Source organism: Hyla sarda, chromosome 1 (assembly GCF_029499605.1).
Source record: "Hyla sarda isolate aHylSar1 chromosome 1, aHylSar1.hap1, whole genome shotgun sequence".
Lineage (NCBI taxonomy): Eukaryota > Metazoa > Chordata > Amphibia > Anura > Hylidae > Hyla > Hyla sarda.
Genome location: NC_079189.1, coordinates 47,934,519 through 47,957,839, shown reverse-complemented (window position 1 = coordinate 47,957,839; position 23,321 = coordinate 47,934,519). Strand labels below are relative to the sequence as shown.

Below are 23,321 nucleotides of genomic sequence, written 5' to 3'. Positions count from 1 at the left end.
CTACTATGGTATGATGCATTTTTTTAGACCATGGAAATATCTGTCTGTATTGGCATTGCAGCAAGGTGCGTATGCTTTATGGCAGCTGAAATGAATGCGAGTCATAGCGAAATACCATAGCATTTTAGTTTTTGAGAAATGATGGGTTACAGCCCCTCTCCCAGGAACCTGGGAACATGCATGCAGATCTTTTCTGTGTCTGTATAGTGTTTATATGGTATCTGCGCCTCCAGCAGTACAATAAAGCTGTGATTAACTCATCCACCCTCTATTGTTAATGAACTGACTCTGCTCATTTTGTCCCAACCTATACAGCAGAGCTGACAAGTGAACTACAGTGGTTACTAGTAGTAGCTTAAAGGGGTACACCGCTGCTCAGGGTTTGGAACAAACTGTTCCGAAAGCTGGAGCCGGCGATGGCAGCTCGTGACGTCATAGCCCCGCCCCCTCATGGCATCACACCCCACCCCTCAATGCAAGTCTATGGGAGGGGGCGTGACAGCCGTCACGCCCCCTCCCATAGACTTGCATTGAGGGGGCGGGCGTGATGTGGTGAGGGGGCGGGGCTATGACGTCACAAGCTGCTGGCTCCAGCGTTCGGAACAGTATGTTCCAAACCCTGAGCAGCGGAGTACCCCTTTAAGCTACTACTGTAGTTCACTTGTCAGCTCTGCTGTATAGATTGGGACAAAATGAGCAGAGTCAGTTCATTAACAATAGAGGGTGGATGAGTACCCCTTTATGACAGCATATTATGTCTGCTTTGGTGCCCAGAGTGAAAAATGAAAACTTAAAGGATAATGATGGTCTATCCTTAGGATACCTGATGGGTGGGGAGCAGATTCCAAGTACCCACACAAATTGATTGAAGGAGCTATGTTTACCAGGCACAGCTCCATACATTTTCTAGTGACTGCACCTTGCATGTGGCGCGTGTGAAGATTGGATGCCCATAGCGGGTTTACATAGCCAATGGCTTAGGGCCAACTTGAGGTGGGCCTCCCAACCCTAGACAGAACCATGGATTCTTTCCCTTTGTCACGCAACTTTTTCAATCTGCCCATACACAACTGTAAAACTAACAGGGTTCATTCTTTCCATATATGATAAGGAAACATTCTGTTGTGACTATGTGGTGTGATTTCTATCTTTATAGCCCCTATATTTCTAAAAGTAGGATTTCCAGACTGATTCAAATACCAGCGCTGTTCAGTCACGCACAATGGCCCTCATTTACTATTGCAAACCCGACATGTTTTGTCGGGTTGGGTGCCAGATTCTTTCCTATTACGCCAGATTCTGTCGCGTTGCGCCAGAAATTCTGTCTGCGCCAGAATAAAAAAAAACAACAAAAAAAACAACTAACTCTCCATTTTGCTAAGAAAACCCCAAAAAGGGGCGTGGCAGCCGGGGAAAGGGGGTGTGGTCTCCGGAAAGTGCCGTGATCCCGACATTTTCACAAAAACCCAACATATTTACTAAGGTTTCCAAATAAAATGTGGTGGATTGGAGCTGAGGAAAACCCGACAGATCAGAGCATGTGTTAAAAAAAAAAAAAAAAAAAAAAAAGTGTAGGGAAAGTTGAAAATTTAGGGAAACCTTAGTAAATACCGTGGAAAATAAATTGTGAGTTTTAATTCCCTACAAAGAAACCTACACAACACTCTTAGTAAATAAGGGCCAATGTGTTGAAGAGGGTGGAGGGGCTAGAAAAAAACCCTTCTTTTGCGCTGGCTGGCAGTGACGCATCACCCCCACCCTGTAGCAGCGTGTGTCCTCTCCTCTGTTTTGCGCAGGTCAATACTACTATACATTGGGATTTGGTGTAGGAGTCATGTGTTACTTTAGCATTCACTTGGGGCCTATACAAAAAAGGTGCGGAACATGTATGTTAGAAAGTTTGCGCATTCCATACGGATGAGGTCACCTGGCTGTGGCTGGAAAATATGAAATCACCATGCTAACAAAAAATGCGAAAAAATGTGACATCATCACGACGAGACAACGGTCACCGTTCCTGGCCTAGAAGTCTGGGAATCACTATGGGTTGGAAGTTCGTTCTTAGAACTTGTGGCTTCTGACAGGTCCCTGGGATATTGGACATCTATCTATTACCCTCGGAATCTCATCCCGCAATTGTCACATTGTGTCTCCAGTAATGACAGCTGAGGGAAGGCATCTGTCAGACTTCTTGTGCTGTGATAGGAATCTTTCTATCTTCTCTGCCGTGTACGTGCACTGTCCTGACCTTTCCTGTATCATCTCTGATAATACATCACTCGCAGCCTGGCTGCTTTCACGGCTGCTTATTATTATTATTTTTTATTTATTTTTTTGTTCTTTCCGTCATGTCTTCTCCAGCAGCCTCATGACCAGCTCCTGCTCGTCAGATGACATTGATCAGGAGGAAATTCAACTGGCGTTGAAAGCTGCAAAGATTGCTTCCAGACAGAAGATCCGATCCCGCTTCCACAGCAGTAATGACCTCATTCACCGACTCTTTGTCTGCATCTCAGGTGCGTCTCCTCCGGTATTCATCCTGTATTCATCAGGCCTCCATTATAAGAAGTGATCGCTTTCCTGCATGCTCCAGATGGGACCCTGCACATACAGTGGTCCCTCAAGTTACAATATTAATTGGTTACGGGACGACCATTGTATGTTGAAACCATTGTATGTTGAGACCAGAACTCTATGGAAACCTGGTAATTGGTTCTGAAGCCACCAAAATGTCATCCAAAAATAGGAAAAAGTGAGGATTAAAGAAAAATAAGTAGATAACTAATATAGATAAAGCAAATTCTTACATATAAAAGTAAGAAAGATCGTCTGGGAGCTGTAATCACTGTCTATTTCAGTGTCACCCAACCAGGGTGCCTCCAGCTGTTGCAAAACTACAACTCCCAGCATGCCCGGACAGCCGAAGGCTGTCCGGGCATGTTGGGATTTGTCGTTTTGCAACAGCTGGAGGCACCCTGGTTGGGAAACACTGGTTTATGTAGAGGACAGAAGCTTTTTCAAACTACAACTCCCAGCAAAACTAACACTGGTTTATGTAGAGGACAAAACTAACACTGGTTTATGTAGAGGACAGAAGCTTTAAAAACTACAACTCCCAGCAAAACTACAACTCCCAGCATGCCCGGACAGCCTTCGGCTGTCCGGGCATGCTAGGAGTTGTAGTTTTGCAACAGCTGGAGGCACCCTCTTTGGGAAACACTGGTTTATATAGAGGACAGAAGCTTTTTCAGGGTCCTGTACAGAACACACAATGTCCTAAAAAAAAGGAAAATGGAGCCGCCCTCACCTGATGTCCAAAGTGCAGCTAACCCTGGCTCAGGTAAAGAGTACAGAACATGTAATACCTCCCTGTACTGTAGGGGGCGCTACCAGACACCAGTCCGTGCATGCACTTTAGGAATACACGGGTTTTACTAGTGAAATATCCATTCTGATTGGTCGGTTCTTCCAGCCATTGACACGTTTCGCAGATCCCATAGCATTGTATGTTGAGTCTGGTTTCAAGTTACAATGGTCCAGAAAAGACCATTGTATGTTGAGGCCATTGTAAGTTGAGGGATCACTGTATGTGCCTACGTAATAGCAGGATCATTAACAGGTTTTATACAGCCATCTTGTTAGACATAAGCGCTCACAATATGCAGGTGTTACAAAATATGCTAAAAACCACCTTGTGTCTGACATTACAGCATTGATTGAAAACCAACTGCAGTACCAGACACAGCCTTGGGCAAGAGTGGCGCTGTCCCCTGTACTCTTCACAGCCTTGTCCTGCACAGCAGAGCTTCGGACCACCACACTTTGCAAGAGAACTGCAGTCTGCCCCATTCACTTAGTTGGCAGTGGCTGCAATGTCCCTTACAGGATGGGGCTGCGAGCGCCGCTCTGCAGGAAAACACCATAAAATGACATGGCATAAGAGCATATGTCTGCTTGTGGTAGCTGTAAATACAAATGGATTCGATATTTCAATCCAGTCCAATTGCAAAGTTGCTTTATGTTTTGTTTTTATTTAGATATTTTATATTTATTTATTTATTTTTATTTAGATTTTTTTTAGGACAATAACACATTGGTTGTAAAAGTATATGTTTATCCTCTATGTGCCTTCCGTATTTTATTCTTTTTGGCATAGGAAAATGTTGCTGGGCCAGTCTGATCCTGATCGTATATTATACATAATCTAAAGTTGACCATTTACTCATCCTTTATAACAGTGTTCCCCAGCCTAGACTATATTACAGAATCTCAGCTATGCTGTGTCGGAATGGTAATGGACGCAGCAGAAGTCTGAGCGCAGCTTTGAAAGTAAATGGATAAGAGGATGTGGTGTAAACATTAAGGGTATGTTCACATGTGTGTATTTTTGCTGCAGATTTTTGAATCCATCAGTATTCCAGCACCGCATTCCTCCCTGCGATCCTGTAATGTGGTCTAGGCTTCTGATTGATGTAGTGTTCTTCTACACTAGACATGTAGTGAACCAGAGGGGAGATGTGATGAGTTACAGGCGGCTAACAAACAAGAATGAAGTCCTGAACGTGAATAGTGCATCTAAAAGGGGTACTCCGCACGCCGGGAGCTCGTGACGTCATAGCCCCGCCCATCATGACGTCACGCCCTGCCCCCTCAATGCAAGTCTATGGGAGGGGGCGTGACAGCGTCACGCCCCCTCCCATAGACTTGCATTGAGGGGGCGGGGCGTGACGTCATGAGAGGGCAGGGCTATGGCGTCACGAGCACCAGTGTTCGGAACAGTTTGTTCCAAACGCTGAGTAGCATCTTATCCATCCCAAATTAGGAAAGATAAGACTTTGCGAAAGTAACATAGGAACTGTGGCATAAAGAGGGTGGCCGGTACTTGTTTGCTGTGTAAATATGCTGGGGGAGATTTATCAAAACCCGTGCAGAGTAAAAGTTGCCCAGTTGCCCATAGCAACCAATCAGATCGCTTCTTTCATTTTTAAAAGGGCCTGTGGAAAATGAAAGAAGCGATCTGATTGGTTGCTATGGGCAACTGGGCAACTTTTCCTCTGGACAGGTTTTGATAAATCTCCCCCATAGTGAGCAGCAATGCATACAGTGTATATATCACTGCTCACCAAGGTAATTACGCCGATATTGTAGCAAGCAAGGAACCTACAGGAGCAGGGACTCTTGTCCTAATAACAGGCTCCCTGCTCCTGTACAGTACCCAGTAGCCATGCATGTGCTGTAAGCCTCACTGCTCACTTCACCTTTGTCAGCGGATGCAACTATGGTCAGAATTGTGTACACTTTGGCCTCCTCCATTCTGACATCCACTTCTCAGGAAGGGTCGTGTCCAAGGCAAGCACTGAGCCTGCCCTCACTCACCATGCATTCACTTCCTCCCTGAGTTTACTTTGCTGGTCTCTCTTCATCCAGTCACTGCAGGCTGCTCTGTAACTCCCTCCTCCCTCTTTTCAGACAGGAGTCTGATAGGACAGGAGTGAGCACAGAGAAGTGCTAGTCCCGCCCTCACTTCCTGGACTTTATCCCAGCCTGTGGGTTCAGCTGGGACAGAAATGATGCTGCAGCCGGACAGGATTATGTTCTAGATGTTATGGGGACCCCTAGTGGTCTTTTTTAAAAGCCATGATTTCTAGAAAAATATTTTTTAGGTTAATATTTTACCAAGAATAACAACATATAATAGGTTTTTAATTCTGACAGTGCCCATTTAAGACTCTGTTCTATGCCTTGTGCAGGGCCTGAGGCAGTTGGACATAACGCAGGGTTTCTCTCTCGGGTGTTCCCTAAATCCCAATGTTATACATTGCCTCCTTCTTGTATATTTGTGAATTGAGCTTATATGCATTGCTCCGGGTGATCCTCAGGTGTTGCCGATCAGTTGCAGACAAATTATGCAAGTGATTTAAGAAGTATCCTGAAGACGTTATTCGAAGTCATGGCCACCAAGCAAGAGGTGGACGACAAGGGGAAGCAAAAGAAAGGTAAGTAGTCTTACTATAGATATATGTCGAAATAAATAGTTCTGCTTTTTTCTAGGTATGATGACATTTGGCTGTGTGTGAAGTACAGTAAATGTATGAGATATGTACGATGCAAACATAAAACGTTTGTCATTTGAAAGACTTTCGTCCTGTCACACAGATATGCCAAAAGTTTTGATCTGTTGGGGTCTCAGTACTATAAGCCCAACTGGATTCTGCTTTATTTCTTGACTTGGCACTCAGTCTATCTCATTGGAGATGCATTAAAGGGGTACTCCGCCCCTAGACATCTTATCCCCTATCCAAAGGATAGGGGATAAGATGTCAGATCGCCGGGGTCCCGCTGCTGGGGACCCCGGGGATCACTGCTGCAGCACCCCGCTATCATTACTGCGCAGAGCGAGATCGCTCTGCACGTAATGACGGGCAATACAGGGGCTGGAGCATCATTACGTCACGGCTCCGCCCCTTGTGACGTCACGACCCGCCCCCATCAATACAAGTCTATGGGAAGGGGGCGTGGTGGTCATCACGCCCCCTGCCATAGAGTTGCATTAAGGGGACGGGCCATGAGGGGCGGAGCCATGACGTCACACTGCTCCGGCCCCTGTATCGCCCGTCATTACGCACAGAGCGAACTCGCTCTGTGCAGTAATGATGGCGGGGTGCCGCAGCGGCGATCCCCGGGGTCCCCAGCAGCGGGACTGCGGCGATCTAACATCTTATCCCCTATCCTTTGGATAGGGGATAAGATGCCAGGGGCGGAGTACCCCTTTAAAGGGGTACTCCCGTGGAAAACTTAAACTGATTTTTTAAATCAACTGGTGCCAGAAAGTTAAACAGATTAGTAAATCACTTCTATTAAAAAATCTTAATCCTTCCAGTACTTTTTAGGGGCTGTATACTAAAGAGAAATCCCAAAAAGAAATGCATTTCCTCTGATGTCATGACCACAGTGCTCTCTGCTGACCTCTGCTGTCCATTTTAGGAACTGTCCAGCACAGGTGAAAATCCCCATAGCAAGCATATGCTGTTCTGGACAGTTCCTAAAATGGACAGCAGAGGTCAGCAGAGAGCACTGTGGTCATGACATCAGAGGAAATGCATTTCTTTTTTGGATTTCTCTTTAGTATACAGCCCTAAAAAGTACTGGAAGGATTAAGATTTTTTAATAGAAGTGATTTACAAATCTGTTTAACTTTCTGGCACCAGTTGATTTAAAAAAAAAAAAAAAAAGTTTTCCACGGGAGTACCCCTTTGTACTCCGCAGCTCAGCGTTTGGAACAAATTGTTCTGAACGTTGGCGACGGGAGCTTGTGACGTCATAGCCCCGCCCCCTCATGCGGGGCGTGACGTCATGACAGGGTGAGGCTATGACGTCATGAGCTCCCGGCTCCAGTGTTAGGAACAGTTTGCTCCAATCGCTGAGCAGCGGAGTACCCCTTTAAGCACAGAGTTGCTGGGATTGAAGCACGCTGCGATTGTGCTTCTCCTGGCTCTTTTTTTAGAGATCAATGGGAGTCTCGGCTCTGGGACACCAACCGATCAAAACTTTTGAGATGTCTGCATGACATGTCAAATTTAAAAAAAAAATACATCATTACCTTTCTATAATGTTTCCCAACCAGGGTGCCTCCAGCTGTTGCAAAACTACAACTCCCAGCATGCCCGGACAGCCGTTGGCTGTCCGGGCAAGCTGGGAGTTGTAGTTTTGCAACAGCTGGAGGCACACTGGTTTGGAAACACTGTTTTACTGTGTCATTGTCTCTTTCACTATACTTAGAGATGGGTAAGTTGGCCATATCAATGACAAAATGTAAAAAATTACATTGCGTTCTCTTTTTGCCGGACTTGTGTTGCCAATATACAGGATGGGCCATTTATATGGATACACCTTAATAAAATGGGAATGGTTGGTGATATTAACTTCCTGTTTGTGGCACATTAATATATGTGAGGGGGGAAAATTTTCAAGATCAGTGGTGACCATGGCAGCCATTTTGAAGTCGGCCATTTTGAATCCAACTTTTGTTTTTTCCATAGGAAGAGGGTCATGTGACACATCAAACATATTGGGAATTTCACAAGAAAAACAACGATGTGCTTGGTTTTAACGTAACTTTATTCTTTCATGAGTTATTTACAAGTTTCCGACCACTTTGAACACAGTGGTCAGAAACTTGTAAATAACTGGTGAAAGAATAAAGTTACGTTAAAACCAAGCACATCCTTGTTTTTCTTGTGAAATTCCCAATAAGTTTGATGTGTCACATGACCCTCTTCCTATTGAAAAAACAAAAGTTGGATTCAAAATGGCAGACTTCAAAATGGCCGCCATGGTCACCACCCATCTTGAAAAGTTTCCCCCCTCACATATACTAATGTGCCACAAACAGGAAGTTTAATATCACCAGCCATTCCCATTTTATTAAGGTGTATCCATATAAATGGCCCACCCTGTATTCTGATAATTAGGAATAAATCATGATAACTCGGCGACAGCTTTGGGACTGTTCCTAATTGAGTTTATATGACTTGGCACACGGCATGTATTACCGAACTAAATCAACACTGTTAATACTCCATTAGTTATGATATAGGATTTACATCCGCTTGTAATTTGCTGCATAGCGGCATGATGTAAAGCAAGTGTAGAATGGCACCAAATGGGTAGCTTGAAAGTCAGGGACATATATTTCGGTGATATCGATGAAAATGGTGCAAAATAGTTGTCATCGAGAAGAAAGAAAACGGACTCTCTAGTGCCACCTATAGTAAGCTTCCCTGTATGTCAGTGCCCGAATCGGAAGGCTACGGATGTCAACCACGCAGAGTGTCATAGTGGGAAGCCTATAAGGGTACATTCACACGTACACAATCTGCAAGCCGATCATGTTGCCACCCATTGACTTCATTGGGTTTGCAGCAGGTCTGCTGCGCGTGTTCCATTGTGAAAAACCCTCAGCGGATTATGTAGGTGCGGACGTACCCGAACAGTACATTCAGACTGAGAATTTCCCCCCAGACCAATTCTAAGCAAAGATTTTCAGTGCAGTAGGAGCAGTACACGTGAATGTACCCCTTGAGTACAGAGTAGGGTGTTGTACACGGAATACAAGAAAGGGTTCATGTGGGATATTTTTCCATAAAAATCTTTATTGCTTCAATTGGATATGGATCTGACGCGTTTCAGTCGCCAGTGATCTTAATCATAGACGGTCTATGACTAAGGCCACTGCCGAAACACGTCAAATCCATGTCTAGCTGTAATGCATGGACTTTGTTTTAATATGAAGCGATAAATATGTAAATGTTATGGAAGTTTATCCTGCTGGAACCCTTACTTGTATTCAGTGTACACTTATTAAAGACCCAACTCCAGGTCATCCATCCCAAAAAAAAGTTTGACTATGAGGTAAGAGCTCGTTTGTACTTTTTGTACATTTTGTCTATTTTTTTTATAACAGTGGGGTGAAGGTTACTGGGGGGAGGTCACTTTGTAGCACCTTCTAGTGCAGTGGTCTTCAACCTGCGGACCTCCAGATGTTTCAAAACTACAACTCCCAGCATGCCCGGACAGCCGATGGCTGTCCGGGCATGCTGGGAGTTGTAGTTTTGCAACATCTGGAGGTCCGCAGGTTGAAGACCACTGTTCTAGTGGGTACTTATTGGACAACTAGTAACTTCTATGAACATTTAGATATTTGCAATAAACTACCATGTGAACAGTGTAATGTCACCCTCTAGTGGTGATCACACAGAATGATACAAGTTACACAAGGCAAATATCCTTGTGCAAAGCCTTTTGGCTGTTTGGGCATGCTGGAAGTTGTAGTTTTGCAACAGCTGGAGGCACCCTGGTTGGGAAACACTGCTCTAGATTGTGGGTGCCTTGGAAAGCTGGGTGGACTAAACCCACATCATCATTGTATGGGAGATCCAGTAAAAGAAGAATAGGGAGCTGCATATTTCATAAAGAAATCTATCCTTCTGTTATAAGGCTGCATTCACACCACGTTTTTACAATACAGTTCCCGTATATGTTTTCAATGTGAAAACCGTACGGAACCGTATTGAAAACCGTATGCATTGACTCTCCATTGAAAACCGTATGCATTGACTCTCCATTGAAAACCGTATGCCAAAAGATGCATCCGGTTGTGTCCGTTTTGCATCCTGTACAGTTTTGTCTGTTTTTTTTCCTGTACCCAAAACCGCAGTCTACCACAGTTTTTGGTCCGAGTGAAAAACTGTATCAAACCATATATGTTTTTTTTTTTTTTTTTTTTGTGTGCGTGAGCGGTTCCATCCGGTTTGCACCATACGGTTTTTGACTGTGAAATCCCCCCCCCCCCCCAAAAAAAAAAAAAAAAATGTACAAACAAGTGAAACTTTATTCACACTGGAGTGAAAAGTTAAAAACTTATACATTTTTTTCTTAAAAAAACGGATGCAACCAGACATCATTTTTCAAACCGTATACGGAATAACATTTGTACACACGTTTTGATATAGTTTAGTCCGGTTTTGAGGAATCCGTTTTTCATCAAAAACCTGATACGGAAACTGTATTGCAAAAATACCAAATTATGTAGCAAGTGTGCGGAGACATGAGCAGCCACTTATTATTACAGAGAATGCCATCAGAATGCAATGTTATGTAAGTGGTGATGGCTGCCATGTTTTGCAGTGAGCCAAGGACTAAGGAGTGCTGCACTAGAAGATTGTGCCCTCTGCCAGGAAACAATCTCCTCCTCAGAGCTGGCTGCCAAGGCCCGAGACGGGGAATTTGAAGGTATTGTATAGTCTCATACATTATGCTTCATGACAAAAAATCACCTTCATCTCAAGAATCAAACATACTGTGATTGTACTTGCTCTCTTAGATGCCATCTATGATGGATTAAAAGAAATTTGCTGTATTGTCAAATTAACCTGAGTAAACTTTAGGCTTGCAGAAGAAAGCCCATAGGGAAAATCAGCGCCCCCTGCTGTTGCAGGATCATGCTATTACACCTTTCCATGCTGGGACAGAACAGAGCAGAGCTTGTCCTCCTCCTTACTGTACATAGTGCAACCTCTTCTTTTTTTGCTAAGATTGTGGAGATATAAGAATCCTATCTTGGTTTATACAGCCTATAGCAATAGGGATCGGGCCAACTCTTTTTATGAACCCCTTGAATGTACTGTTTACCTATTGTCCTGCATGGTTTGATTCTCTAGGGCGTCCTTTTTCACTTCTACGTAAAAAACAAACAAATATCATTTCAATATACACTTTATGGTGAATAAAGAAGGTGTCAGGATGCCTGAACTGAACCCAGCACAGGAGACACACACACACACACATATATAATTACACACACATACACACATATATATATTACAGTATATATCATAGTAACATAGTTCATAAGGTTGAAAAAAGACCAGTTCAACCTTTTACCCTAATGAGTCCCTACTGAGTTGATCCAGAGGAAGGCAAAAAACCCTCATACTAGAGGGGAAAATTCCTTCCCAACTCCAAATATGGCAGAATAAATCCTTGGATCAATGTTCTGTCCCTATAAATCTAGTATACATAACCAGAAATGTTATTATTCTCCAGACATGCATCCATCCTTTTACAGAGTTCCCCATGACCATTTCCTCAGGCAGAGAATTCCACAGTCTCACTGCTTTTACAGTAAAGAATCCCCATCTGTGCTGGTGTAGAAACCTTCTTTCCTAAAGATGTAGAGGATACCCCCTTGTTATAGATACAGTCCTGGGTATAAATAAATCATGGGAGAGATCTCTGTAAGGTCCCCTGATATGTTTATACATAGTTATTAGGTCGCCCCTAAGCCTTCTTTTTTCTAAACGAAATAACCCTAATTCTGATAATCTTTCTGGGTACTGTAGTCCTCCCATTCCCTGTAATACCCTGGTTGCCCTTCTTTGAACCCTCTCCAGCTCCACTATATCTATCTTATTCACTGGTGCCCAGTACTGTACACAGTATTCTATGTGTGGTCTGACTAGTGATTTGTACAGCAGTAGAATTATTTCCTTGTCTGATTTTTCTTCCCCATGTGCATGACCTTAAATTTATCAGTGTTGAACCTCATGTGCCACTTCCCAGCCCAAACCTCCAACCTATCCAGATCCATTTGTAACAGTGCCCTGTCATCTATTGTGTTTACCGCTTTACAGAGTTTAGTATCATCTGCAAAGATTGCTACTTTACTATTCAACCCTTCTACAAGGTCATTAATGGATATATTAAATAGAACAGGACCCAAAATGGACGCCTGTGGTACCCCATTAGTCACCCAATCAGAAGAAGTACCATTAATAACCACCCTCTGTTTCCTATCACAGAGCCAGGTACTTACCCACTTACACACATTCTCCCCCAGCCCCATCCTTCTCTTTTTATGTACCAATCTTTTATGTGACACCTTATTAAATGCTGTGGAAAAATCCAGAAATACGACATCCAGCGATTGCCCCTGGTCCAGTCTGGAGCTCACCTCCTCATAAAAGCTGATCAGGTTAGTTTGACAGGACCGATCCCTCATAAAGCCATGCTGATATGGAGTCATTCATTTATTTTTATCAAGATACTCCAAAATAGCATCTCTTAGAAAACAAACAACGGAGGTTAAACTAACAGGTCTATAATTCCCGGGTCAACTTTTGACCCCCTTTTAAATATTGGCACCACATTTGCCATGCGCCAGTCCTGGGGAACAGTCCCTGTTACTATAGAGTCCCTGAATATTGAAAATAGAGGTCTGTCTATTACATTACTTAATTCCATTAGAACACGGGGGGAAGCCATCTGGACCTGGTGACTTGTCTATTTAGATTTTTTTGTAGGCGGCACTGTACTTCTTCCTGGGTTAGACAGGTGACCTGTACTGGGGAGTTTGCTTTATCTCGCTGTATATCACCTGGCATTTCATTTTTCTTGGTGAATACAGTGGAGAAGAATTTAATATATTTGCTTTTTCCTGATCCCCGTCTATAATTTCATCCACGTCATTTTTTAAAGGGCCAAACACTTTAATTTTTAACCTTTTTATTATTTATATAGTTAAAGAACATTTGGGTGTTATTTTTACTCTATTTGGCAATGAGTCTTTCTGACTCTACTTTTGCGGCTTTTATATGTTTTTTTACATGTACTACTTTTTTCCTTATATCTTTTTAATGCTTCTTCACTGCCATCCTGTTTTAGTAGTTTAAATGCTTTATTTTTGCCCTTTATTGCCCCCTTTCTTCTATTCTATTTATTCCCATAAGGTATATACATCTTACAGTGAGAATTTAAGATATTTTTTAAAGCCCTCCTATTTAGTGTCAGTATTCTTGTTTTTGAGGACATTATCTCATTTTATATTGTTAAGGGCTTCTCTGAGTTGATCAAACGTTGCCTTCCTAAAGTTCATTGTTTTTGTGGCCTCTCGTGAGTTTCCCTTATTGAAGAACAGGTTACAATGTATTTTATTATGATCACTATTTCCTAGGTCTCCTGTTTCTTTTATGAGATTCGCAGAACTCAGTCTCCCAGTTTATATCAGGATAGTTAAAGTCCCCCATTATTATCACATCATTTTGATTTGCTGCCTTGTTTATTTGCCTCCATTATGTTTGGTGGTTTATAGTAAACCCCTACCACAAATTTTTTTTTTATCTCCAGATATTTCTACCCATAATGACTCCACATTATCGTTTCCCTCCCATATATCCTCCCGCAGTGTGGCCTTCAGACTGGATTTTACATAAAGACAGACTCCTCCTCCTTTCTGTTTTGTCCGATCCTTCCTGAAAAGACTATAACCCTGTATGTTGACCACCAAGTTACAGCTATCGTCCAGCCAAGTCTCTGTAATACCCACTGTGTCATAATCCTCCTCAGACATTATTAACTCCAGTTCATCAGTTTTATTGCTCAGACTTCTGGTATTAGTCAACATGCAATTCAAAGATATGTTTTTTTCTTCCTATGACGCCTATCTCTATTAACTATTCTAAACTCTCCCTCCTCTCCACCCCCAGCAACATTATTAAGTCCCCCCTCTCTATCTACACTATCTTCCCCCTCTATGTTGTAGGTTCCCTCCCCCCAGTCCCTAGTTTAAACACTCCTCCACCCTTCTAGCCATCTTCTCCCCAAGCACAGCTGCCCCCTCCCCATTGAGGTGCAGCCCATCCCTACAGTAGAGCCGGTATCAGACAGCGAAGTCAGCCCAGTTCTCCATGAACCCAAACCCCTCCTTCCTACACCAGCTTCTGAGCCACTTGTTTACCTCCCTGATCTCCCGCTGCCTTAAGCTTGCGACCTAAGTCCCTGAAATCATTTTTAAGGACACTCCACGTACCTCATTGGTGCCTTTGTCATTGGTGCCAATATGTACCATGACTGCTGGGTCCTCTCCAGCCCCACCCAGCAACCTGTCAACCTGATCCGCGATGTGCTGAACTCGAGTGCCAGGTAGACAACACATTGTTCGGTGATCCCGGTCTTTGTGACAGATCGCCCTGTCTGTCCCCCTAATAATCGAGTCCCCCCACTACCAGTACCTGTCTGGCCTGCCCTGCACTCCTCCCTCCCTCCTTACTGGAGCAGTCACCCCCCTAGCGGTCAGAGGCAGTATCTTGCTGCAGTACTGCTAGCTCTGAAATGGCATCCCCCTCATCTGCCAAGCGGGCAAACTTGTTGGGGTGTGCCAGTTCAGGACTAGCCTCCCTGACACTTTTCCCTCTACCCCGTTTTCTGACTGTAACCCAGCTAACTGCCTGACTGTCCTGCACCTCCATCCCACTATCCTCCCCCACCTCTACCCCAGAGAGTACTTGCTCAGTGAGTGCGTCTGTGTTGCCAGTTGCCCCTCTAGAACCAGGATCTTGGCTTCCAAATGAACAACTCTCACAAATCTTGCACAACAATATGCACCCTCAAACTGCTGTTCAAGGATTGCATACATTGTGCAAAATGCACACTGGACTGCCTTTTACAACATGGAGGCCATCTTGGTTTTGGGGATTGTAAAAATAAATAGGAAAAAACAGAAGGAAAATTTTCAATTAAACTCCCTGATTTTAAAGTCCCTTAATTGTAAGTCCCACTCACTTCTATACTTACACTCACTTCTATACTTACACTCACTTCTATACTTACACTCACTTCTATACTTACACCCACTTGTATACGTTCACACAATTGTATACTTTCACACGATCGCTAGCCATGACACTAAAACCACTGACAGGTGAAGTGAGTAGCATACATCTTCTTCTCACATTGGTGTCTGTCGGGGTGGGATAAATCAGGCAGCACGTGAGTGGTCACGTGAGTCCTCATAGTTAATGTGTTGGAAGCAAGAAACATGGGCAAGTGTAAGGAACTGAATGACTATGACGAGAACTGAATTGTGTTGCTGATGACTGGGTCAAAGCATCTTCACAATGGCAGGTCTTGTTTGGTGTTTCAAATATTTAGTGGTTAGTACCTGCCAAAGTGGTTGAATAAGAACAACCAGTAAACTGGTGACTGGGTCATGAGTGCAGTGATGATGTAGGTAGCAAAGGCACTCCCCCCAAAAAATGATAGTGGCTAATGTAGAAAATTGCCAGAATACACTGGGCATTGTGACTTGCTGCAATGTTCTGCTGGGAAATCGTAGGTCCTGGCATTATGTGGATGTTCCTGTGACACGTACCACCTTTCTAAACATTGTACCGACCAAGCTTCTCCCTTCATGGCAGCAGGATTCCCTAATTGTAGTGGCCTCTTTTAGTAGAATAATGTCCCAACCACACTGCAAAAATTGTTTATGAATGGTCCTGACAGAGAGATCATGGTAACCTGGCCCCCAAATTTCCAAGATCTGAATCCCATCAACCATCTGTGGGATGTGCTAGAAAAACAAGTCAGATCCATTGAGGCCGCATCAACTTACATGACCTTTAGAGCAGGGATTCTCAACCGGTGGTACTTGTACCCCTTAGGGTACGCCACCGGTTGTGTGGCGGTACGCAATGCGTTGACAAATTCCGGCCATGCATTGGCCAGTATTTGTCAGCACAGAGGGGGAAATGTCCACAGCAGCTCTCTGTAAAGTGCCGCTGCTCCAGCCATATTTCATGTATGTATATTAAAGCCTGGGGGGATGGGGGGAGAGAAATAATGGCACAAGGGCATTAAGATGGGGCGAGGGATAATGGAAAAAGGGGATCAGAGGGAGGGGGGAATAATGGCACAGGGGGATTAAGATGAGGGGGGGGGGGTTAATGATTATTTCCCCCCTTTCTTCATCTTAATCCCCCTGTGCTATTATTCCCCCCCTCAATCTTATCCCCTTTTGCCATTATCCCTCCCCCCTCCATCTTAATCCCCTTGTACCACTATTCCCCACTCCCTCTGATCCCCTTTTGCCATATCGGATAACAATGGCACAAGGAGATTAAGGTGGAGGGGGGAAAAATGGCACAAGGGAATTAAGTATCGCGTTAGTATAAAGGTAAGCACTCGCCATTATGAAAATAAGTAATTTAATTACTTATTTTGTCCACTGGTAATTTACGCGCGAGGGGTATCCTCGGACATACTTTCACCCTTTGGGGGAACAGTCGCGAAAAAGGTTGAAAACCACTGTTTTAGAGGATACAGTGCCTTGATGGGTCAGAGCTGTTATGGTTGACTGAAGGAAAATTGGGTTATTGATTGAAAGGGGTACTCCACTGCCCCAGCATTTGAACATTTTGTTTTGAAACTGGGTGCGGGGGTCGTGATGTCATGCCATGCCCCCTCAATGCAAGTCGATGAGAGGGGGCGTGGTAGCTGCCACGCCCCCTCTCATAGACTTGCACTGAGGGGGCGTGGTGTGACGTCACAAGGGGGCGTGGCTTTGACACCACAACCCCCGCATCCAGCGTTCGGAACAAAATGTTCAGAATGCAGGGGCGGGTGGTTACCCCTTTAAAGTCACAGTATGTTCTAGCACAAGACAGGAACTTATATCGTTTGGTCAGGAGTCTGTGGGGAGCACAGAAACCACAGAATGACACATTTTTCCTTATGTTACAGAATGTTCTAGACCAAGGTACAAACATACCTGCCTTCTTGATGTATAAGCAATGGCATTGTGCCTCCCACACTACAGCACACAGCACTGCGGTCTTCCTATCAGGGCGTTGTATCTGCAGGGTTCAGCTAAGGCTAGGACGATTATCCTTCCATCAGATGGACTATAAGACATCAGTCTGAGCTCTGCACTTACACATCTTAACAAAATAAATCCCTGCTATTCCTCATAATGTAGAGTCCATATACTGAATAAACATTTCTCCTGAAATAAAACCCATCCTTGAATTGTCCTCTGTTTCTGGAAAAGTTGGGTGATAACGAATATGCAAGTTTTCCCAAACTCTTTAATAGCAATTCGGCCTGGGTTTGCATAGACATAATTATATCGCTATATTTTTAGGTAGATTTGGACTGTAGGTAAGATGGGTGACAACCTCTGTAGCAGCCATATCTGGTATATAGGGGATGTGCCATCTATGGTTTGTGTCCATACCAATAAGCTTCTAATAAAGGTGAAGCCAATATTGTAAGAAAAGGGGCAGAAAGATGAGGATTATGACTGCAGTATCAGACTACACAGGGCTTGTTTGTAGTCTGTTACCATGGAGACACAGACAACTGCATAGGGGCTGTAGAGTCTAAAACAAAGGACATTTTTAATCAATATTAATGTTCATGTAAAATAATTTTAGATGTCTTTTTATAGTAATATAAAATTTGGCTGCCAAGTGTACAAACCCTTTTAACCCATACCAGAAATCTTCAAAATGTCTTACCGTGTCATCTTTTAGCTATAAAGTTTTCTTGCAGAGACAATGGAGGACATTTATCAAAGCATTAAGTAGATTTTTTTTTTTGCTTAAAATTGTGACTACTCTTTTTTTTCTGCGACTTTTTGATTGTGCAGTATCCTAAGCAAAAAATAAAAATCTTTCTTACCAAAGCAAAAAGTGATTTCTGACTTGCAGTGGTCAGAGATTTATCAAATGCGAAAGTCGCATTATATGATAAAACCTACTAAATTTACTCTGACATGGAGCAGAAAAAGCCACTACCAAAGCAAAAAAAAAAAATGCTTGTTTGAAAGAAATTTATCAACAGGCTAAACCAGTTGATAAATAAGTCACATATAAGCAAAAAAAAATTAAGAAATAAATAACTAAAAAAATAATACATAAGCAAACATTGATAAATGTCCCCCTATGTTCTTTGCAGTTGTGGCCAACTTTATTTATAACCCCCTTTCGCACGGCCATTACATTTGTACATTTTTTTCATTTGTTTAGTCCTATATTGTCACATTAATGCTTCTACTATACATTATGATCTGTCTTCTTCATTCGCCTTTTATCTGGTGCAGATCCTCCTGACTGGGTCCCGGATGAAGTCTGTAGTCTGTGCACCGCGTGTAAAGCTCCTTTTACAGTCATCCGCAGGAAACACCATTGTCGCAGTTGCGGCAAGGTAAGTGATTGTCAAAGCTTTTCAGTGACTGGGGCTGGTTTTTATATGCAAGCCCAAGGCAAGGGTCAGGCAGAGTAGGCACCTGCCTAAGGTAGATAAATAGGCTTGGAAGGGAGTCGTAATCTCAATAGGCGAACTGAAATTCATTGCCATACCATAATCCTGAAACGGGGTTAATCATTACGAACTGACACTGTAATATGCTAATAAAGTATACATTTAGTAAATATGCATTTTCTATTAAGGCATCAACATTGGAGATCTGGGCTAAAATGAGGTATCATGTGTTGTCATGAGGAATACAATTTATAAGACATACCTTCTTTAATTTACCAACTTTATTAATTATTGTGCCTTGTACTGTTAATGGGCAGTAAATATGTTTGCAGTATTATATAAATGATTGGGATCCCTCACTAGGATATATATATGCACTAATCCGTTTTTAGCACAATGCCAGTTTATTATCTCATTAACAGTATTATATTAGTGTTGTGACATTGTGCCACCAGTGTAACGGGCTTGGGTGACATTATCCTTCTGAATATCTCCACCTTCTTGTTTTTAGTTTTCTCCGCACACTTTATACCAGGAGAGGGAACGATTTTATGGTTGAGGCCACCCTGTGGGTCCCTCAAAAGGCAGGGACAGCTGGAGAGGGAAGCTTAGTGTTGGAGGACACTTTCCCTTTCAATTTTCTGCCTATTATTATTTATCATCTTTGAAGCAGCTCTATTTAATCCCCTATATCTGTAAGCTCCCCTCTAGTAGCACCCATTATTATCAATACTCTATTTGACTGTCCCCACCCCGTCACCTGCACGTGCTTTTCATTAATCATTTAGGTTATGGTAGTGTGCACACACTTTTTGAGGCGATTTAACATTTTTTGATAAGTATTTGAACTAATTAGATAATAAAGGTTATGTTTTAGCCCACTACCACTTTTAATAGTGGTTTATTTGGCTTGGTGACTTTGGAAGGGAGACAGAAAGGGATCCTGCTGCCTTGAATCGTCACTACATTGCAGTTTGGCTACAGACGTTTCTGTGCTGTCTTCGCACAATCCCCAACGCCCCCCCTCCCACACCTCGCCTTGTCAATGGCAGCTCTGCTCTCTCCTGTTGCTGTCCTCACGTCCAGGATGTGATCAATAACGGTGTTCTATCCTCACCCACCCCAACTAGGGTACACACAGACAATTAATGTGGTGAAAGAGGAGGTGTAGAGATGTATAGAGGCCTTTAAGGGAAGCTGTCTTCACTTTCATGCTGCCTTAACCACAAATAATTGAGCAGTCCCCTGTAGCTTCTCCCCACCCACCAGCATTGATTGATTGATCTCTGCCTACACCCAGACAGGAGAAATCTATGAATTGAGGCCAGTGGGTAGAAAGAAGCCACTAGGGGAACAACCCTCATGTCTTGTGCATAAAAGTTATGACAGATTCTCCTTTACAGGACATAGAAACCTGTTGGGCATATATTAGTCAGAGTTCCCATGACCAATGTTTTGCAAGCCAAATCAGTTGCCTCCAACAGGGAACTCAATGTACACATGGTCATGACGGTCTCTTCTCTTCTGGATGTTGCTCTGCTTCCTTGGCTTCAGTGTGTGTCAGGAGATATCTGTTTACCCAATAACTGGTTAAATTTGTTAACACTCTTTTAAACTTTTAAGTTCCTTCTTAAAAGCTTTAGATCTCTTTGCACTCAAGTTCTTTGTTGTTCATTGTGTTTTATTGCTGTAGAGTCTCTGGAATGCCTTTACACAGATGGCTGTCCTGCTGCTTCTGACATAGATCAGACTGTACAATGGTCCTGGTCGCTGTCTGCTCAGTCTTGATGTCATCTGCTCTCACACTGGCAGTGTAAAGAGAGCAGAATCTGCAAGGGTTGGGGAAGGACATTACACATACTCCCTGTGAAGGGGCAAAAACAACAACACAAAATTACATAGAATCAGCACAGAACAGTAAAGCAAACTTGTGCAACTTTTCCTGTAGATTTACAAGTTCTTGACTGTGCAGATTGCAGGCACAGCTCTGTATAATAAGTAGATATAAATCATCCCGCTCCTGTTCTGTTTGCACTGTGCTTCCACATATATTTCACGGGCATTAAAGCTGTACTGAATCATGAAACAATTACCGGCCCCTAGTGAGAAGTCTCTGCTTGTAAAACAAAGGCTAATTTGATAGAAATAGACTGTAAGGATGTTGGAATTTCTTTATTAATTCCCATTTTTATTCTGGTCTTGTCTGTTCACACTCGCTGCAAGGTCAGGAAAAAGGCACAGAATTATAGATAGTATAGGGGACTGTGGGGCAATACCGGGCCATGACTACGGCTGGTGTCACACACTGCCATTGTTTGCAGTTTTCATCTTTCTTATAGACTTTGTTTCCATTTATCACTATCAAAAGGCTGTCCAGGCATGCTGGGAGTTGTAGTTTTGCACCAGCTAGAGGCACACTGGTTGGAAAACTTTAGTCCAAGTGATCACATATTCAAGTCCCCTAGGGGAACTAAAAATTATTATTTAAACAAAATACCCAATACTAAAAATTTAAATCGCCCTGTCACAATTTTTTTTTAAATAAACAAGGGCAAAAAAGAAAAAATAAACCTAACTTTTATTGCTATGTGAGAAAAGTCCAAACTATTAGGATATCAATGCCAGAATAGCACTTAATATGTCACCTCACATCCCTAAAGTCATAGTTTAAAAAAATAAAGAAATCAAAAAGTCATGTGTACGAAAAATGCCGCTAATAAAGAATATTAGTCGCTATGCAAAGAACGAGCACTCGCACAGTGCTTCACATGAAAAAAAAAATTAAGTTATAGGGGTGAGAATATGTTGAGGCAAAGCGATTTATAAAAAAAATGTTGTTACATTTTTTTTAAGTAGTTAAAGTAGAACTTTAGTGACAATTAACTTATCCCTTATCCACAGGGTAGAGGATAAGTAGCTGCGAGCTGCAGATGGCACGTGCTCCATTAATTTCTATGGGAGTGCTGAAAAGACCTGAGTACAGCTCTCGGGCATCATCGGCGCTACCATAGAAATGAATGGAGCATATGTCGTCTACTGGTGAGAGAGCTGGGGTCCCAGCAGTCGGACCCCCCACGATCACGCTCCATTCATTTCTATGGGAGTGCCGATGATGCCCGAAAGCTGTACTCAGTTTTTTTTCAGCACTCCCATCTGCAGCTCGCACTCCTCACTGTGTGGCGTGTCCTGTCCCAGAGATCGATAGCGGGGGGTCCGACTGCTGGGACTCCCGCGATCAGCTACTTATCCATTATCCTATGTATAGGGCATAAGTTAATTGTGGCTGGAGTAAAGTCAACATGTCTGATTTATCACAGAAGAATATGGAACAGTTGCACCCCAAATAAAATAATAATAAAAGAAACAAACCTATCTCAGCATATTACAAAATGTTTATATTTTTGTGATACACTAAGAATCCTCAGACATCCTGATGGTGTCCTTGAAACGATTGTCATGTCTTCAATACTTGTTAAGTCATTTTTTTTCTTCTTTCAGATCTTCTGTTCTCGCTGCTCTTCCCATTCTGCGCCATTACCGCGGTACGGTCAGATGAAGCCGGTTCGCGTCTGTACACACTGTTACATGTTCCACGTCACTCCTTTCTACAGTGACAAAGCTGCAATTTGATGCCATGACACAACTGGAAAGGCAGGTTGGGGGGGGGGGGGCACTCGGGCCAAGAATTTTCACAAAATCCGGACTTTGCTGGAGGCATGCGGGCTTTAATTTAAACTTTAATTTTTATTATTTGTACAGAGAAGTTTTGATTGTTTTTATTTTTCTTAAGCTGCTAAAAGAGAAAAAAAAAAATGGATGAAACGCGTGGCTCTTGGCTTCAGTACAGTCTTCCAAACGTTGTTCCAGCCATGACACCGAAGACCACAATGGCTTCATGGATCTCACTGCATCACTGCTTACCTTGAACATTAAAGATTGTAGCATCTGTCACAGCACAGCTGTAAAGCATGGCTGCACCTCTGATCGCCTGGGATTCCCCTTCCCCCAGCATCCTCTCTTCCATTATATATGTCAGGTCGTGTCCTGTAGGAAGACTGTTCAAGAACCTGTAAGTTTTTGGCAGTCTGCTCGCTGCAGGTTGTGTTGGATTTTGCTTTCCCAGTTTACAGCAATAACTTTCCACACCACAAGACGTTCCACAGACCTACTATCGTTTAGATTTTACCTCTGGATCTAAAGAGCAATTCCAGTCCTATTTGGACATTTTTATTTAAAAAAATTTTTTTTTATAATTAGTTCTGATTATTTTGGGCTTAAAGAATGACAACCACTTACCTGAGCTTGAAATGGGGCTCACTGCGGTTGTCACTTCCCTTCCCCTCTCCTCTTGGCGGCTCAGCATTACTCTGCAGAGAGCAACAGTGAGCACTGGAAAATGCGCTTCCCACACCAAGGAGAATATTGAATGATGATGAGAGATACATTTTAGTTGTATTTTTGTTTTTGTTTTTATAGTGCTCTTAAAGGGAATCTGTATTTGTTGCCAACAGCTGCAGACACCATTGGATAGGTGTAAGGGTATAATAGAAAAACTGTACCTTTCCTAGAGATGATGGTGGTTGCCAAACTTATAAAATCAGCTTTTTCTCTCAGTTCTCTCAGTTCTTTTTCGTCTCAGTCAAGTGTCAAGGAGTTGGAGCTGAGTTGCCCAAGTGCCACAATCTGGCACGCCTCCTCACTCACCCTCACCTCCAGCCTCTTCTTAA

The 23,321-nt window shown here is 43.0% G+C and overlaps 1 protein-coding gene across 3 annotated transcripts in view; it reads left to right on the top strand.

Annotated features, from left to right (window-relative positions):
* The window catches only part of ZFYVE28 (zinc finger FYVE-type containing 28), a 188,754-nt gene extending 166,527 nt beyond the window's left edge, over positions 1 to 22,227 (top strand). For all 3 annotated transcript variants that reach the window (XM_056554962.1, XM_056554960.1, XM_056554961.1), the window contains 5 exons: positions 2,362 to 2,516; positions 5,880 to 5,996; positions 10,687 to 10,791; positions 18,434 to 18,537; positions 22,093 to 22,227. In XM_056554962.1, coding sequence (XP_056410937.1) covers positions 2,362 to 2,516; positions 5,880 to 5,996; positions 10,687 to 10,791; positions 18,434 to 18,537; positions 22,093 to 22,224 — 613 coding nt within the window. In that variant the 3' untranslated portion in view covers positions 22,225 to 22,227. The remainder of the gene's footprint in view (positions 1 to 2,361; positions 2,517 to 5,879; positions 5,997 to 10,686; positions 10,792 to 18,433; positions 18,538 to 22,092) is intronic.
* Positions 22,228 to 23,321: the final 1,094 nt, after the last annotated feature.